Source organism: Enhydra lutris, unplaced genomic scaffold (genome assembly GCF_002288905.1).
Source record: "Enhydra lutris kenyoni isolate GAN:26980312 unplaced genomic scaffold, ASM228890v2 scaffoldscaffold9, whole genome shotgun sequence".
NCBI lineage: Eukaryota > Metazoa > Chordata > Mammalia > Carnivora > Mustelidae > Enhydra > Enhydra lutris.
Genome location: NW_019154093.1, coordinates 31,781,341 through 31,800,821, shown reverse-complemented (window position 1 = coordinate 31,800,821; position 19,481 = coordinate 31,781,341). Strand labels below are relative to the sequence as shown.

At 37.8% G+C, this 19,481-nt stretch overlaps 1 protein-coding gene across 3 annotated transcripts in view; it reads right to left on the bottom strand.

The window, feature by feature from the left end:
- Window positions 1-19,481, bottom strand: part of LOC111142978 (ALG6, alpha-1,3-glucosyltransferase) — a 70,725-nt gene that overhangs the window by 40,626 nt on the left and 10,618 nt on the right. For all 3 annotated transcript variants that reach the window (XM_022496349.1, XM_022496348.1, XM_022496350.1), the window contains exon 3: window positions 3,101-3,185. In XM_022496349.1, the coding sequence (XP_022352057.1) occupies window positions 3,101-3,185 (85 nt within the window). The remainder of the gene's footprint in view (window positions 1-3,100; window positions 3,186-19,481) is intronic.

Genomic DNA, 19,481 nt, shown 5'->3' with positions numbered 1-19,481 from the left:
TCTTGAGAAAGGACAAGGGTGGAGGTATCACACTCCCTGATTTCAAGCTATCAAAGCTATAACAATCAAAACAGTATGGTATTAGCATGAAGCAGACACAAAGATCAATGGAACAGAATAGAAACCCCAGAAATAAATCTATGGATGTATGGTCAATTAATCTATGACAAAGGATGTAAGAATATACAATGAGGAAATGACAATTTCTTCAATAAATGGTGTTGGGAAAACTGGACAGCTACATGCAAAAGAATGAAACTGGACCACTATCCTACACCATACACAAAAATTCAAAATGTGTTAAAACCTTGAATGTAAGACCTGACACCTCAACACCACCAGAAGAAAACATAAGCAGTAAGTTCTTTGACATGGATCTTAGTACTGTATTTTTGGACCAGTCCCCTAAGGCAAGGACAACAAAAGCTAAAATAAACAAACAGGATTACATCAAACTAAAAGCTTTTGCACAATGAAGGAAATTAACAACAAAACAAAAAGGCAACCAACTGAACAGGAGAAGCTATTTGTAAATCATATATCCAATAAGTGATTAATATCCAAAATATATAAAAAACTTATATAACATATATCAAAAAACAAACAACCCAATTAAAAAATGGGCAGAGGACATAAACAGCCACTTTTCCAAAGAAGACACACAGATGACCAACAGGCACACGAAAAGATGCTCAACATCACTAGTAATCAGAAAGATGCAAATCAAAACACAATGAGATATCATCTCATCACGCTGCTCATACTGGCTAACATCAAAAAGATAAGAAACAAGTTTTGGTAAGGACATGGAGAAAAGGGAATCCATCAACTGCTGGGAATATAACTTGGTGCAGCCACTCTGGAAAATAGCATTAAGGTTCCTCAAAAAGTTGAAAATAGAACTAGCATAAAATCCTAGTTCTAGGTATTTATCCAAACAAAAAGGAAACACCAATTTGAAGAGATATATGCATCCCTAAGTTCATTATAGTATTATTTACAATAGCCAAGCTATTGAACAAACCTAAGTATCCATTGCTAGAAAAATGGATAAAGATGTGGTATGCAAGTAACTTTTGAACAACACAGAAGTTAGGGGCCTCAAGCCAACACAGTTGAAAATCTATGTATAACTTCTGACACCCCAAAACTTAATCACTAATAGCCTGTTGACTGGAAGTCCTACCAATAACATAAACAGTTGATTAACACATACTTTGCATATTTTATGTATTAGATATTATATTCTTCCAATAAAGTAAGTTAGAGAAAAGAAAATGCTATTAAAATCATAAGGAAGGGAAAACAGATTGATAGTACTGTACTATATTTATTTTAAAAATCCACATATAAGTAGACCTCTGTAGTTCATTCAAACCTGGGTTGTTTAAGGGTCAACTAAATAGGGTACCTGGCTGGCTCAGTCGGTAGAGCATCCAACTCCTGGTCTAAGGGTTCTGAGTTCAAGCCCCATGTTGGGTGTAAAGATCACTTAAATAAATAAAACTTTAAAAAAGGGGGGGGTCAACTGAATATATACAATGGAATATTACTCAGCCACAAAAAAACACAAATTCTTGCCATTTGCAAAAACATGGAGGGTATTATGCTGAGTGAAATAAGTCAGAGAAAGACAAATACTGTGTGATTTCACTTAGTATGGAATCTAGATAACACATGAACAAAACAAAACAAAAACAGATTCATATAAACAGGAAACAAACTGTTGGTTATCAGAGTGGGAAAGGGTTGTGGGGTGGACAAAATAGGTGAAGGGGATTAAGAGGTATAAACTACTTATAAAATAAGTAAATAAAAAAAATAAAATAAGTAAATCATGGGGATATATCTAGGGAACACAGGGAATATAGTCAATAATATTCTAGTAGGTTTGTACGGTGACAGATGGTGACTAGACTTACCATGGGAATCTTCATAAAGTATAAAAATATTAAACCACTATGATATACATGCAAAACTAACAGGATTTTTTATGTCAATTATATTTCAATTTAATAATAAATGTATTTTAACTTTGGGGAAAAAAGGTATTATATAATTTCCTCACATAAAATTCCATGAAATGGTTCTTTCAGATTCTAATGACTCAAATAATTTATCAACATACAGAAAAAAAAAAAAAGCAGTGACTAAAGCAATCAACAGAACAATGCAAACAGTTTATTACAGCCAGTCTCTAATAAAATAATCTATTAAGCATCCAATAAGTCAATATATGTCATCAATTGTTACCAGAATATGTTCAATAAAAATGACACAGGCACAAACTTCTGTAAAGATATAACCACATCTAATACATTCCTGAAAGCTCGTTTTGTTGCAGACACTGGTCTAAGTGCTTTACATGTATCATTTTTTTTTTTAAGATTTTATTTATTTGACAGAGAGAGATCACAAGTGGACAGAGAGGCAAGCAGAGAGAGAGAGAGAGAGGAGGAAACAGGCTCCCTGCGGAGCAGAGAGCCCGATGTGGGACTCGATCCCAGGACCCTGAGATCATGACCTGAGCTGAAAGCAACGGCTTAACCCACCGAGCCACCCAGGTGCCCTGTATCATTTTTTTCAATCCTTGCAATAATCCAGTGAAATATGTACTCTATCATTTCCACTCTACAAGTGATAAAACCATGGCAGAGAAAGTTAAATAATTTCACCAAAGGTCACACAGCTAGTAAATAATAGTAGAGACAGGATCTGAACTCAGGTGGTTCAATTTGAGCACCAACATTCCTTAAACCACTAAGCTACCGCTGGTTCATATCTCATTCAATTCCTAATAAAGAAACTTTGCAAAACCACCAGAAAAAATACTGTTAGCCCAGGATGGTTCTTCAGTTTATGTCCAAAGGAGCCTCTAAGGCATAAAGTGTTCTGCTCTCAAAGTTCTTAGCATATTCCAGCTGCTGAGTACATAGGTAACTTTCAGGAAAATAAAATTTCAAAGATGAGCCTATAATATGCAAGGTAATCCAAGAAAATGAGGATGCTGAAGATGAGTAACATATTTTCCTTTTAAGTTTTCTTAAATAATCTGCATTAACTATGATAAACAATAAAATCAAGTTAAAATGGTCCATACCATTGTTTGACCGGTAAATTAAAAGTAATTTCTTGCCAATGTCTCTGAGCTTCATAATCACCGAACATAGGGGGTTTTCCAGCACCTAGATGAAAGGCAAAAAGAGCCAGACAACAATATACTTTAATGTATCAATGATATTCATTTATTTCCTTACAAAAATTTTCTAAATCATAGAAAGGCAGTATAGGTTAAAGCAATATAGGTTAAAAAAAAGAACACAGACATTACCAAAACAGCAGAGATAAGGTAGGAATCCTAGCACTGCTAGGTCACTGTGTGACCTTGGATGAATTACTTAACCTCCCTAAGCCTTGGCACGTTGAAATAGGATCTACCTACGTGCCCCTGGATGGGTCAGTTGGTTAAGTGTCTGCCTTCAGCTCAGGTCATGATCCCAGGGTCCTGGAACTGGGCCCTGCTTTGGGCTCCTTGCTCAGCAGGGAGCCTGCTTTTCCCCTGCCTGCTGGCCCCCGGGCTTGTTCTTATTCTGACCCTCTCTCTGTAAAATAAATGAAATCTTTTTAAAAATAAATAAATAAAAGCTATTGTTAACATTAATTAGTTAATTGTACTAACTATAAAATATCCAAGTTTATTTTTACTTCATGAGAAAGACTATCAATCATACTGTCCGGTAAGTATCAAGTACAATAAGAATAACGAGTATCTGTGTTTTACAAAGGGCTTTTGCAAACTAAATATAAATAACTGAAGTATAGAACCAAAGCCAGACTACATGTTACAGAGAAATCTGTTAGGGAGCACGTGGGAGGCTCAGTGGGTTAAGCCTCTGTCTTCGGCTCAGGTCATGATCTCAAGGTCCTGGGATCGAGCCCCACATCGGGCTCTCTGCTCAGCAGGGAGCCTGCTTCCCTCTCTGTCTCTGCCTGCCTCTCTGCCTACTTGTGATCTCTCTCTCTCTCTCAAATAAATAAAATTAAAAAAGAAAAACAAAACAAAGAGATCGGTTAGGTCAGGCTTTGCTATCAAATGACTGATATAAAGAATATTGGTTTACAACTTTTTTTTTTTTAATTTCAAAATTGCTAATTCAGGATAATAAATCTTTAATAACTAATAATTGATAGCCCCTACTATGTGCCAGATATAGCAATGAAATAAGTATTATTATTATCCCCACTCTACAGCTGAGTAAACAGGTAGTTTACCTACGCATCAAGTAGCAGGGTCTGGAGTTGAACCCAAGCAAACTGGCTGCATAATGCATGCTTTTAACTCCTACTTTATATTGCTCACAAGTTGGTTAAGTAGCTTATTAACCTTAAGTCATGTTAAATGATATAAAGGTAATTCCATTTAGTAAATAGCAAACATCTACTATTTAAATAGCAGGTAACAACAAAATTGTGAGAAGCCCAGACACATACAGTTTTTTTTTTGTTTTTTTTTTTTGTTTTTTTTTAAAGATTTTATTTGTCAGAGAGAGAGAGAGAGAGAGAGAGATCACAAGTAGGCCGAGAGGCAGGCAGAGGCAGAGGGAGAAGCAGGTTCCCTGCTGAGCAAGGAGCCCGATGCGGGACTCGATCCCAGCACGCTGGGATCATGACCTGAGCCGAAGGCAGCCGCTTAACCAACTGAGCCGCCCAGGCGTCCCACATACAGTTTTTAAATCAGCAACTGAAAATCACACTCAAATGTACTCAATAATCTATTAGTTATTAATTAATGCCACCTTGGAGAATGATATATTGCCTCTGACTCAAATCCAACCCAGATTTTCTCCAGCTTTGGAACACTACATTAAATAGGGGCTTTTGCATGTAATGACTATATTATACCAATATTCTTTAATGACTAGCATCTTCACCCAAGGAGATATCCCCACTGTTGAGATGATCATGGGAAAAGCAGATTAACATCTCCAAAACATATAGAGTGACTATCACAAGCAATTACCCACAGTACACAGACACATGTATATACACATATATACATATATACACACCTCAAAATCTCAAAAAATACCGTATCTTTTCCACTTTTGTGTTCTCAGATACAATGGCAAACTACCAGACTCTCAGTGAATGATGCTGAAGCAAGAATACTAATACAATCAGAGTGATTCAGCAAGGATTTGAAGATGAAAAGACTTGAAATTTTGAGTCTGATTTTCCACTTACCATATGTGCAACATTAAGCAATTTGTGATGGCAGACCAAATTATGCTGACTATTCTAATACAATGCCCATTTAGTGGTTCTTGCCCAAAACATCTTTAAGTTATTGTCAGAGACTTTAAAACTCCAAGCCTCTGTTCATGCTGCTTACTCCCTATTCATATATCCCTTTCATCAACTCATATCCAATCTTTAGAATCACCTGAATTCCAAATTCTCCATGAAACCTTCCTTATAAATTAAAAGCACATGGTTTGCTGATTTTTTAAATTAATTTTAATTAATTTTTTAATTAATTTAATTTTTTAATTTTTTAATTTTAATTTTAAATTTTAAAAAAAATTTTAATTTAATTTTTTTTTAATTTTTTTAATTTGAGGGAGAGGGACAAAGAGAGAGGGAGACGCAGGCTTCCCTCTGAACATAAAGTTCAGCACAGGGCTTGATCCCAGGACACTGTGATTATGATCGGAGCCAAAATCAGATGCTTAATTAACTGAGTCACCCAGACACCTCCTGATTATTTACTTCTCATAATACTTATATTTTTAGTATCACACATTTTGTCATGTGACTATACTATCTCCTAATTGCTACCCAAGTAAGAATTTTAGTTTCCATGAAAAAGAGAACATGATTTTCCAGAGTTCAAAGGAAACATATTACTATGTACATACTTTCATTAAAAACTTAATTAACTGAACAGGAGAGGGAGAATAACCTGTATTTTTTTAAAAGGAAAAATATATCCCTAATAAACTGCAATTTTACACTACAGGACTGTGTGTTTCTTTTATAAGGAATACAACCATTGTCTATGGCTTCTTTTGTGGGAGGATGAGTTGATTTCTATTTTTTGTTTGTTTAGTTTTTATTTGGTTGTTTAGTTCCACTGGGATAATAAAAGTCAGAGAGGATCTTAGGTAATTTTCTACACCTGAAAAAGATCCAACTATCTAGATTTTTTTAAATTGCTCTAGATGTGTGGTCAATGTAGAAGAATTTATTACCATTCTCTAACAAATAGAAGAATGGATAATGACTCTCTTTAGGGTTGAGAAACAAGTTTCTATCCAGAGTCTGACCTACTTCAATAAATCCAGCTGACACTGGCTATGAAATTAGTACTTAAGTTTTTAAAACTGCTAAAGTGCCCTTAAAGCAACCCAGAAGGACAACCCAACTGTACCTATGGGAGCTTCACCTGGGAAGGACAAAAAGGATTTGTTCCACAGTGATTAATTCTACAAATTCATTTACATAAAATTTAGAATTACATAAAGAAAACACACTAATGTATATTTACGGAGTTTCAATTTTGTCTTGTTCTCAGGGAAATGGGCTTAAGCAGCACTTAGATGTTCATTTTATCAACCATTTATTCAGAATTATGCTATCATTTAAAAAATAAGTACTTTCTTTGATAACAATACATCCTGTCTTTACATTTAAATTTTAAACATTCTAAGAAAAGAAAATTTGGCTAAAATTTTCCACAACAAATCCCCCTTCTATCTGTTCTTGGTGAGTAAGAAGAAACATTATAAACAGCAATGGGTAACTTGAGAGACACTAACCAATAAAATAAACATTTCTTTCTTCTTTTTTAAGATTTACTTATTTATTTGAGATAAAGAGAGACAGACGGAGAGCACATGAGTGAGGGAAGGGGTAGAGGGAGAAGGAGAGAATCTTCAAGCAGACTCCCCACTGAGTATGGAGCCTGATCCCATGACCCTGAGATCATGACCTGAGCCAAAACCAAGAGTTGAATGCCTAACCAACTGAGCCATTCAGGTACCCGAAAACTGATTGATTAAACAGAATACAGTCATATTTTAACAATGATTGATATGTTAAAAAAAAAAAAAAAAAAAAAAGATTCTCTGTGGGCTTATCCCTCCTAAACAGCCAATACAACTTTGGGAAAAAGAATACTAGAATAAAATAACTTTCCTTGGTTCAAGTGTTGCTATTTGCTCAAAAACACTGGTAACACTTTGGATCAACTATAAAGGAACTGTGAATCTCTACAAGATACAAGAAACGATCAATACTAAAATCAGAATTTGTTTCCGCCCTGGGGCTCCTGGCTGGCTCAGTTGGTGAAGCATGTGACTCTTGATCTCAGGGCCATGAGTCCAAGCTCCATGATGGGTGTAGAGATTACTAAAACATAAATAATCCCCCCCCCAAAAAGAATTTATTTCCTCCCCAAAGCTTATTTAAAAGTAACAATCAAGGGCACCTGGGTGGCTCAGTGGGTTAAGCCTCTGCCTTCAGCTCAGGTCATGGTCTCGGGGTCCTGTGATTGAGTCCTGCATGGGGCTCTCTGCTTGGTGGGAAGCCTACTTCCTCTTCCCTCTCTCTCTGCCTGCCTCTCTGCCTACTTGTGATCTCTGTCAAATAAATAAATAAAATCTTTTTACATAAATAAATAAATAAAATTGAAAAATCGAAAAAATAAATAAATAAAAGTAACAAGCAGGGGTGCCTGCATTGCTCAGTCAGTTAAGTGTCTTGCCTTTGGGTCTAGTCATGATCCCAGGGTTCTGGGATCAAGGCCCAGGTCCCCAGGTCACGCTCCCTGCTCAGCAAGGAGTTTGCTTCTCCCTTTCTCTGCTCCTGCTAGCAAGCCCACACTCTCTCTCTCTCCCCCCACCTCTCAGATAAATAAAATCTTTTTTTAATTAAATAAATAAAAGTAACAAGCAACATTTATTCAATATTTTTAGGTCTATAAAAATCAATTACATAAGCAGCACTTAAGTAAGGGGTATAATGTAAACATTGTAAGGCATATACATTTTATTTATTTATTTATTTATTTATTTTTAAGATTTTGTTTATTTATTTATTTGACAGACAGAGATTACAAGTAGGCAGAGAGGCAGGCAGAGAGAGAGGAGGAAGCAGGCTCCCTGCTGAGCAGAGTCCCATGTGGGGCTCAATCCCAGGACCCTGGGATCAGGACCTGAGCCGAAGGCAGAGGCTTTAACCCACTGAGCCAGCCAGGCACCCCAGGCATATACATTTTAGAAAAATTTAAATTACAATACACATAAGTAGTTTGCCTAAACAATATATGCATTTCCAAAGAATAATGGATTAACATGAGGCAAGCTAACCTGAGCTTCCTCACTTGAGTGCTTCTTAATTACAACCTTAAAACAAGATAAATGAAAAGCAAACTAAAATAAGCATGTTAAAAAGAAATTATAAAAAAGTATTTTTTTTAAAGATTTTATTTATTTGACAGACAGAGATCACAAGTAGGCAGAGAGGCAGACACAGAGAGAGAGGGGGAAGCAGGCTTCCCGCTGAGCAGAGTCCCATGTGGGGCTCAATCCCAGGACCCTGGGATCATGACCTGAGCCGAAGGCAGTGGCTTAACCCACTGAGCCACCCAGGCACCCCCCAAAAAAGTATTTTAATTAAGAGGAAAAAATCTCAGCACAATCACAGATCTAATACTCAATTCTTTAATTCTCCCAGCATCCCTACGATATAGAAGGTTTTTAGACGAGTGCTAAAGATGTTGTATTTTTTATGATGGGGTTAAGAACTCTAACAGAATCACAGTTTTTCTTAGTGCTTACCACTTTATTCTTCTCATCTGAAAAATGACAAAAACATAATAACCACCTGTAAAAGATGTATACGAATATTCTACTACTATACAATAAGAATACTTTTCCTATAATCCAAAAGTAATCTTGTTACATTGACTTTCTTATGGGACATTCAAAGTGAAGTTTAAAATAAGCAGGAGTCCTGTTCCCAGATAAAGTAAGTAACTAAATAAACTCAGACTTTAGGAGAGAAATGTTAGAATATATAATGTAAACCACAAGGATAGAAAAGTATTATATATGCTTGTCCTCTATTCAGTTCCCATTAAGCATTTGGTTACATATGCTAGTAATACTGAAGTAGTGTGATTTCTTAAATTCTATTATTCTACTCTATACCTTTAGTTCTTTTCTACTTCACCTCAACATGAAAAGTTCAAAGAAAATAATATATCTGTCAAAATTAGAACTAAAGGAAAATTGTAAGAACATAATGATCAGGAATAAAATAGTGCTTAAGGAAGAAAAGGAGAGGACCATTCAATAGACCAGTTATAGGCTGAAAGCAAAGGTAACGTAAATTACATATTTTAACTTTTTTTTTTAACATTTTATTTATTCGACAGAGAAAGAGAGCACAAGTAGGCAGAGCAGCAGGCAGAGAGGGGGAAGCATGTTCCCCACTGAACAGGGAGCCTGATATGGGGCTCGAGCCCAGCACCCTGGGATCATGACATGAGTCGAAGGCAGACACTTAACTGACTGAGCCACCCAGTTAAAAGTTAGCTTTTAAAAAAAAAAAAATATTGTATTTATTTATTTGGGAGAGAGAGAGAGCACGCGCACACAAGTAGGGTGGAAGGGGCTGAGAGAGAGGGAGCAGCAGACTCCCCACCAAGCAGGGAGCCTGATGTGGGGCTGGACCCCAGAACCCTGGGATCATGACATGAGCCGAAGGCAGAGGCTTAATCCACTGAGCCACCCAGGCGCCCCTAAAAGTTAACTCTTAACAGGTCTTTTCTTCCTGATCTCCTTACCCCATTCCTGTTACCAAACTAACTCCTTCCTTCAATTCACAAACTTCTAAGAGTCGCTATGCCCTCTTAACTCCTCTAAATGGGAATTATCCCATTTAGTCCTCAATTCATTACAGTCTGATAATTAAAAGGCTCACAATGGCCTCCTTAGAAATCTTCTGTCTATTCTTAATTTTCACCCTACTTAGCAGTCTAGAACTTGCCACTATAGGCCAGTCGTTATTTCTTAAATTTCTCTAATTTCCTGGCTCTAATCCTCCCTCCTCATAGATTCTTCTCAGCCTCCTTTAATCATTTCCCTTCTCTGTAAAGTGACCAGTGGTTCAATCTGTTTTCTTCTTGCAGTATAAATGCCCCCAACCCTGTGGCTTTAACCATTACCTGTTTCACCATTTTATAAAGTTCAGAGTAACCTGTGGAGCTTTTAAAAAAATAGATGAGGCCAGTTTTCAGCAACATGGCAGACTTAAAAGGCCAGAAAAACACCTCCAATGGAGGGGTGGGGGGGGGATGGGTAATGGCTAAATTAGCAACAAAATAAGAAAATTCCTTAGGAGCCAAAAATAACAAAAGAAGTTTAAGATCCAGACAAATAAGCATTTGTCCTGATGTTACCCAATGACTTTTTTGGCCTATGGCCTGGCTATCGAAGTTCTATACAATGAATAAAGAGGTATAGCCTAGAATTTGAACAGATAAAAACTTCAGTGTCAGAGAACCATTTACTAAGATACAAAGTAACAACGCCTTTAGGGGAAATGGTGAAGGCAATATTTATCTCTGCCTTGGCTCCAGGTAGTACAGGAAAAAAAAAAAAGTCTCCTGAAAATTCCTAACATTATCCTGCATTCACCCAGTGTGGGGCCTGAATTCACAACAAGAATTACAGCCAAAGAAACCTTAAGATGAGAATTTAGTTTGACTTTTAATAGTGCCCAAAGTGCCCAGCAAGAGGCAACCTAAATCCTCTGTGGAGAAATACACAGTAAACTTTGGTCCTCAAAAATTTCTCACAGGTAAAAGTTCCAAGTAACTTGAGCTCGCAATTTTAAAAAAAATCACTAAACCCTGAAACAAAATAACATGAGCTAGAGTCTGTAAAACCAACAAACCAGGAAATCAAACTGCAGGTATTAGTATTCTCTGAAAGGGAATATAAAATAAGTATGGCTAGTATGTTTAAAGATATAAAAGAATATGAGAATATGTTGAAGGAATAAGAGACAATCAGAAATGAAAAGGATTTGGGGCACCTGGGTGGCTCAGTGGGTTAAGCCTCTGCCTTCGGCTCAAGTCATGATCTCAGGGTCCTGGGATCGAGCCCCGCATCAGGCTCTCTGCTTAGCAGGGAGCCTGCTTCCCCTTCTCTCTCTGCCTGCTTCTCTGCCTACTTGTGATCTCTCTGTCAAATAAATAAACAAAATCTTAAAAGATTCTCTCTTAAAAAAAAAAAAAAAGAAAGAAATGAAGAGGATTTGAAAGGAAACAAATAGAAGTTTAGGAAATAAAAAAAAAATACAGTAACTAAAATTGTAAAAATTCAATGGCCAGTTTAAAAAAACAAATTAAGGATGCCTGGGTGGCTCAGTCGGTTTAGCTGCTGCCTTCAGCTCAGGTCATGATCCCAGGGTTCTGGGATCGAGTCCCACATCAGGCTCCTTGCTCAGCAGGGAGCCAGCTTCTCTCTTGGCCTCTGCCTGCCACTCTGTCCGCTTGTGCGTGCTCTCTCTCTCTCTCTCTCTCTGACAAATAAATAAAAAAATAAAATATTTAAAAAATAAAAAAACAAATTAAACACAACTATAAAGAAAAGTAACAAAAAGGAAGCTAGATCTGGAGTTTTTTTTTTAAAGATTTTATTTATTTAATTGACAGACAGAGATCACAAGTAGGCAGAGAGGCAGGCAGAGAGAGAGAGAGAGGAGGAAGCAGGCTCTCTGCTCAGCAGAGAGCCCGACATGGGGCTCTATCCCAGGACCCTGGGATCATGACCTGAGCCGAAGGCAGAGGCTTTAACCTACTGAGCCACCCAGGCACCCCTGGAGATTATTTTTTTTTAAAGCAGTATGAAGAAACTGAGATGGAAAATATATGAGATTATGAGACACAGAAGACAGGATGAAAGGAACCAACTTACATCTAATAAGAGTTACACAAGGAAAGCAGAAATGAGGGAGATACAAAACTTAAAGAGAGAACTGAAAATATAAACTCAATGAGAAGAAGAGATTGTTGTCTATTTTATTTTCTGCTATATCACCTGCCTTTGGCATGAGTACCCTACACATATGTGGTGAATTAATAAAAGACCAAAGATCTAACATATATCTAACCAGAGTTTTACAAAGAGGAAACAGAATGAGAGGAGACTAGCTGAACAGTGTCAAGAACAGACAGAAGGTTACCATTCATTAGAGTCAGAAATCCCAGGAAATCCTGAGGATAAATTTTTTAATACTCACACTTTGATACATCACAGTAATACTGCAGCAAGAGAGAAAAGACAAATTACCTACAAAGAAATAACAACTGAAAAGACAGCTGATGGTCTGAAATAGCAACAGAAACTAAAAATGAAATGAGATTTTCAAAATACTAAGAGCAAATAATTATCAACACAGAATTCCAAACCCAGTAAAATGTTAGGACCTAGAGCAAAATAAAGGCATTTTCAGATAAAAACTAAGCCACCAAAAGGCTCTCACTAAAAAAACTCCTGGGGGTGCCAGTTTGGCTCAGTCAGTAGAGCATATAACTCGTGATCTCAGGGTCCAAGTCCCACAATGGGAACTGAGCCTACTTAAAATAACTGTTTTCTAATTGAAAAAAAAAAAAAAAATTAAAAACCTCCCAAAGATTTGGGGCGCTTGAGTGGCTTAGTCAGTTGAGTGTCCAACTCTTGATCTTGGTTAGGTCTTAATCTCATGGTTATGAGTTCAAGCCCCACATTGGGCTCAGTGCTGGGTGTGGAGCCTACTTAAAAAAACAGAAACAAGGGGCGCCTGGGTGGCTCCGTGGGTTGAGCCTCTGCCTTCAGCTTGGGTCATGATCTCGGGGTCCTGGGATGGAGCCCTGCATCAGGCTCTCTGCTCAGCGGTGAGCCTGCTTCCTGCTCTCTCTGCCCGCCTCTCTGCCTACTTGTGATCTCTCTCTGTCAAATAAATAAATAAAATCTTTAAAAAAAAACAAAACAAAAACAGAAACAAAAACAAAAACATTATGCCATGCCAAATAAATCAATCAAGAGAAAAACAGTATCATATGATCTCACTGATATGTGGATTTAAGAAACAAGGCAGAGGATCATAGGAGAAGAGAGGTAAAAATGAAGAAAGATGAAACCTGAGAGGGAGACAAACCATAAGGGACTCTTAGTGTTAGGAAGCAAACTGAAGGTTGCTGGAGGGAAGGGGGTGTGGATATGGGTGATGGACATTGGGGAGGGTATGTTGTAATGAGCACTGGGTATTATGTAAGACTGATGAATCACAAACCTGTACCCCCAAAACAAATAATACATTATATGTTAATTAGCTGAATTTAGGGGTGCCTGAGTGGCTCAGTCGGTTGGATGTCTGCCTTTGGCTTAGGTCATGATACCAGAGTCCTGGGATCGAGCCCCACACTGGGCTCCCTGCTTGGCAGGGAGTCTGCTTCTCCCTCTGCCTGCTGCTCCCCATGCTTGTGCTCTCTCTCTCTCTCACTCTCATTCTATCTCAAATAAATAAATAAAATCTTAAAAAAAGAAAAAGGTTATTACTCCTCCCACCAAAAAATGGAAAAAAGAATTAGCCGAATTTAAATTTTAAAAATAATCCAATTAAAAAACAAAAACAAAAAACAAGACAAAACAAAACAAAAAAAACTCCCAAAAATGTACTTCAGGAAGAAAAACAATTATCTCAAAAGAAGATGCAATATGTAAAAAGGAAGGTTAAGCACAGAAAATGATAAACATGAGGGTAAACCTAAATAAATACTAATTTTATAAAATAGTCATTAATGTCTAAAATCTTAAGCAATAATAACATTTTAATAGCAGGGGGAAATTTTAACTAGAGTTTAAGCATTTCATGGCCCCTGCATTGTTCAGAAAGAAAATATAAATATTAATTTTAGATTTTGTTAAGTTAAATAGGTATATGAAAATCTCCACACCACACTCTGAAAGAATAAAATAAAGCATAACTTTTAAAAACCATCAGGAGAAAGTGGAATTAGGGTGGGGAACTGGTTAGTCAGGTCCAAGTCACAGGGATTGAAAGACAAAGAGTAAAAGGATAGAAAAAGATATATTAAGCAAAAATTAACCTAAAGAAAACTAGTGAAGTTTATTAATTTCAGAGGAAATGGACTTTAAGATAATAGTATTACTGTAAATAAACAGGGACACAACAGTAATGTCATGAAATTCAAGTCCCAAGGAAAAAAATTCTACATCACCTAATAATATAGATACAAAATATACAAACAAAAATTGACAAAATCACAAAGAGAAATTGTAGTTCTCTCAACTGGTAGTTTAATTGGGCAAAAATCAGTAAGGATATTAAAAATTAACATCAAAATAATAATATGGAGTTAATGGATACATGCAGAATATTAAACTGGAGGACATGTATTTTTTTCAAGCACACACAGAACATTCACAAAAACTGATCACATAGTATGTCAAGTCTCAATACATTTCAAAGAATATGTACCAGAGAGGTGCCTGGGTGGCTCAGTGGGTTAAGCCTCTGCCTTCAACTCAGGTCATGATCTCAGTGTCCTGGGATCGATCCCTGCATCAGGCTCTCTGCTCAGCAGGGAGCCTGCTGCCCCCACCCCCCGCCCCTGCCTACTTGTGATCTCTCTGTCAAATAAATAAATAGTCTTTAAAAAAAAAAAAAAGTACCAAAGAGTAAGATTCTCTTTCTTTTTATTTATTTATTTTTTTTTTTTAAGATTTTATTTATTTATTTGACAGACAGAGATCACAAGTAGGCAGAGAGGCAGGCAGAGAGAGACGGGGAGGCAGGCTCCCCACCAAGCAGAGAGCCCAAAGCGGGACTTGATCCCGGGACCCTGGGATCATGACCCGAGCCAAAGGCAGAGGCTTTAACCCACTGAGCCATCCAGGAGCCCTAAAAGATTCTCTTTCTACAATGCAATTTTAAAAATATCAAAAAACCATTTTTAAAGCCTAAATAATTGAAAAATTTTAAATATGCTTCTAAATAATTCACAAGTCAAAGAATAATCACAATAGAACACAGAGGGGTGCCCGGATGGCTCAGTTGGTTATGCATCTGCCTTCACCTCAGGTCATGATCCCAGGGTCCTGGGATCAAGCCCTGCATGTGATCTGTCTCCCCCTGCTTGTGATCTGCCTCTCTCTTATAAATAAAATCTTTAAAAGAAATAAAATAAAATCTTAAAAAAAAAAAAACATAGAAAATATTACTTGTGGGGCACCTGGGTGACTCAGTCAGTTAACCACCTGCCTTCAGCTTAGGTTGTGATCTCAGGGTCTTGGGACAGAGCACCACGTTGGGCTCCCTCTCAGCAGGGTGCCTGCTTCTCTCTCTCCCTCTGCTAACTCCCCACTCCCTTTGTGCTCTCAGTCACGCTGTCTCTCTCTCAAACAAATAAAATCTTAAAAAAATATATTATTTTTAAGGTGCCACTTGAAAGGAATTTTATAATTTAAATGCATGTATTTGAAGAGAGACTGAAACTTCATGAGCTAAAGCATCTGACTTAGCAGCTAACACAAGAGCACACCCAAACATAATATTGAGTATCAGCAAAGCTCAAATTAAATCTTTGAAAAAACTAACAAAATTTTAAAACTTCTAATACTGATTTTAAGTAATGAAGCATAAACTATATAAAAAATGGGGGGAAAAAACCATAACCAGAAATACAACAGATGTAAAAGGTGAGAAAACATTATGAAGAGTTTTAAGACAATTTATTATACCACTCAGGTGAAATGGGCAAATTCCTAAAACAATATAAACTATAAAATAGTTCAAGAAGAAAGAGAAAGCTCAAATGATCCTATAGACTTTAAAGAAAATAATCATTAATTATTTTTCCACAAAGAGAATTCTAGGCCCAAATAGCTTTCCTACCAAGGCCCAAATAGCTTTCCTACCAAGTTCCTTATAGCTTTTAAGGAACACACAATTCCAATCTTACACACTATTCCATTCAGAATAGAGGGGTATACTCCCTAATTCACTTTGAGGATAGAATAACCTTGACAACAAAAGGCATTTTAAGGAAGTAAAATTGTACGCCTATCTCATTTGTGAGCATGGATGCTAAAATTGCAAGTAAAATATTAACAAGCCAAACCTAGCAATATACTTAAAGAAAAAAAAAAGATATCACAAATAGGGTTGTTCCTGGAATGCAAGGTTGGTTCAATGCTATAAAAAATAAAAACAAACTCAAGAGGTGCCTGGGCAGCTCAGTGGATTAAGCGACTTCCTCTTGATTTCAGCTCAGATCTTCATCTCAGGGTCGTGAGTTCAAGCCCCACATTGGTCCCCTCCCTGGGCACAGAGCCTACTTAAACAAACAAACAAACAAAAAAACCACCTCACCAGTGAATTAAAAACATTAGTTAAAATTAGGAACAATACAAAGATGTCCAAACCACTACTTCAAATCACTATTCAACACTGTAATAAGGTCTTAGCAACAAAGAGAGAAGGATAGTGATAGGAAGAAATAAAACTGTTATTCATTATTCATGGATCTTTTTTTTTAAATGAAGAAAATCCACAAGATCCTTCAGATTCTTAGAATTATAAGAGTTTAAAAAGGTTGCCAAATATAAAAAGTCAACTTCATTTTCATACCTTAGCAACATGCATTTTTTTTTTTTAAGTAATCTCTACAGCCAACATGGGACTCCAAGAATCACATGCTCCCCCAACTGAGCCAGCCAGGCACCCCTCAGCAAAAAGCACTTAGAAAAATAATTTTTTAGGGGCACCTGGATGGCTCAGTAAGTTGAGCATCTGATTACTGATTTTGGATCAGGTAGGATCAGGGTCATGAGACTGAACCCTGCATCAGGCTCTACACTCAGTTGGGAATCTGCTTGAGATTCTTTCTCTTCCTCTCTCTCTCTGCCCCTCCCACACCCCCCACACCATCGCTCTAAAATAAATAAATCTTAAAAAAAAAAAAGAAAGAAAGAAAAACAATTTTTAAAAGATACCATCTATAACAATGAGGGGAAAGGGGCAAAATATGTAAGACAGCTAGGAATACATCTAATAAAGGATATATAAGACTTTCATGTAGAAAAGAAGACTTAAACAGGGGCACCTGAGTGGCACAGTCAGTTAAGCAACTAACTCTTCATTTAGGCTCAGGTCATGATCTCAGAGTCATGAGATCGAGCCTTGCATTGGGCTCCTCGCTCAGCACAGAGTCTGCTTGAGTTTCCCTCTCACTCTCCCCCTTTGCCTCTCCTCATGCCCCTCCACCCCGTGCTCTCGCGCTCTCTCTCAAATAATTGAAAAAAAAAAAAAAAGAAGACGACGACGACTTAAGTATTAAGGGAGAAAAAAGCCCTATGATCTTAGTGGATTAAAAGTCCCAGTGTGGGGGGCACCTGGGTGGTTCAGTTGGTTAAGCATCTGCCTTCAGATCAGGTCATGATCCTGGGTCCTGGGAAGGAGGCTCGAATCAGGCACCTCGCTCAGCAGGGAGTTTGCTTCTCCCTCTCCCTCTGCCCCTCCCCACTGCTCATGGTTTCACTTGGTTTCTCCTCTCTCTCTCTCTAATGAATAAATTTTAAAAATCTTAAAAAAAAAAAAAGTCCCAGTGTAATGATGATTGCCAATTCCCCCCCAATGTAATTCCACTCAAAATGCCAATAGGGTTGGGGCACCTGGGTGGCTCAGTGGGTTAAGCCTCTGCCTTCGGCTTGGGTCATGATCTCAGGGTCCTGGGATCGAGCCCCACATCGGGCTCTCTGCTCAGCGGGGAGCCTGCTTCCCTATTTCTCTCTCTGCCTGCCTCTCTGCCTACTTGTGATCTCTGTCAAATAAATAAATAAAATCTTAAAAAAAAAATGCCAATAGGGTTTTTCATTGGACTTTGACAATCTGATTTTTATTAAAGGCAGAGTCAATTAAGCATCTGCCTTCAGCTCAGGTCGTGATTCCACGGTCCTGGGATCAAGCCCCAAATCAGACTCCTGCTCAGCAGGGAGTCTGCTTCTCCCTCCCCACCCCACTCATGCTCTCTCGAATGTGCGCTCTGTCTGAAATAAACAAAAATCTTTTAATAAATAAATAAATTAAAGTCATATATGTGTATATTAGTTTTCTATTGCTACATAACAATTATTACAAATTTAGTAACTTAAAACATCTCACAATTCTGTAGGTCAAAAGTCTGAATGGGTTTAACTTGAATCTTTGCTCAGGGTCTCACAAGGCCAAAATAAGAAGTCAACCAATCTGAACTCTCATCTGGAGGCCCAGGGAAGAATCTACTTCCAAGCTCGTTCAGATGACTGGCACAATCCAATGCTTTGCTGCTACTGACGGTCAGCTGGGGGCTATTCTCCATCTGCAGCCAGAGGCCACTTGTGTTCCTCCAGACATGGCCCTTCCAACTGTCGAACCAGCAACCCTTACGTTATGAATCTCTCTGGAGTCCCTTTCTGCTGCCAGCTAAAGAAAGTTCTCTGTTTCTAAAGGCACTGAGCAACACTGGATAATCCAACGCAATCTCCCTATTTTAAAGTCAACTGTGTCGGGGCACCTGGGTGGCTCAGTGGGTTAAAGCCTCTGCCTTCGGCTCGGGTCATGATCCCAGGGTCCTGGGATTGAGCCCCACATCGGGCTCTCTGCTCAGCAGGGAGCCTGCTGCCTCCTCTTTCTCTGCCTCCTTCTTTGCCTACTTGTGATCTCTCTCTCTGTCAAATAAATAAAAAATCTTAAAAACAAAAACAACAAAAAAAAATTTTAAAGTCAACTGTGTCACAGAACCTAACAATCACTCTTGAGTGAGTTATCATTTTCACAGTCCTGGGGAATAGGGCAGGACATCTTTGGGGGGCCATTTTAGAAATTCTGCCTACTGTAATATGAATGAGCAAAGCCCAAAACAGCTAACTCCTGAAGTAGAAATTATCAGGTGGGAGAATGGGCCTTACAATATATCAAGCCTTATTACAAAATTATAATAAGATAGAGCAGTAGTGGACCAAGTGATCAGAATGAACAATCAGAAATAGAACCATGCATATATGAAAACCTGAGACAGAGCTGATAATGCACAGTAGGGGGGGGAAAAGACACTATTCGATAAATGGGTTGAAAGAACTGATTACCTATGTGAAAAAGAATTAAAATAAATGCCTATCTCACATGTTATATATAAAATTCAATTTTAAGAAGGACTTAAGTGGGATGCCTGGGTGGCTCAGTCGGTTAAGCCGCTGCCTTCGGCTCAGGTCATGATCCCAGGGTCCCGGGACAGAGTCCCGCATCAGGCTCCTAGCTCGGCAGGGAGCCTGCTTCTCTCTCTGCCTCTGCCTGCTACTCTGCCTACTTGTGCGTGCTCTCTCTCTCTGACAAATAAATAAAATATCTTAAAAAAAAAAAAAGAAGAA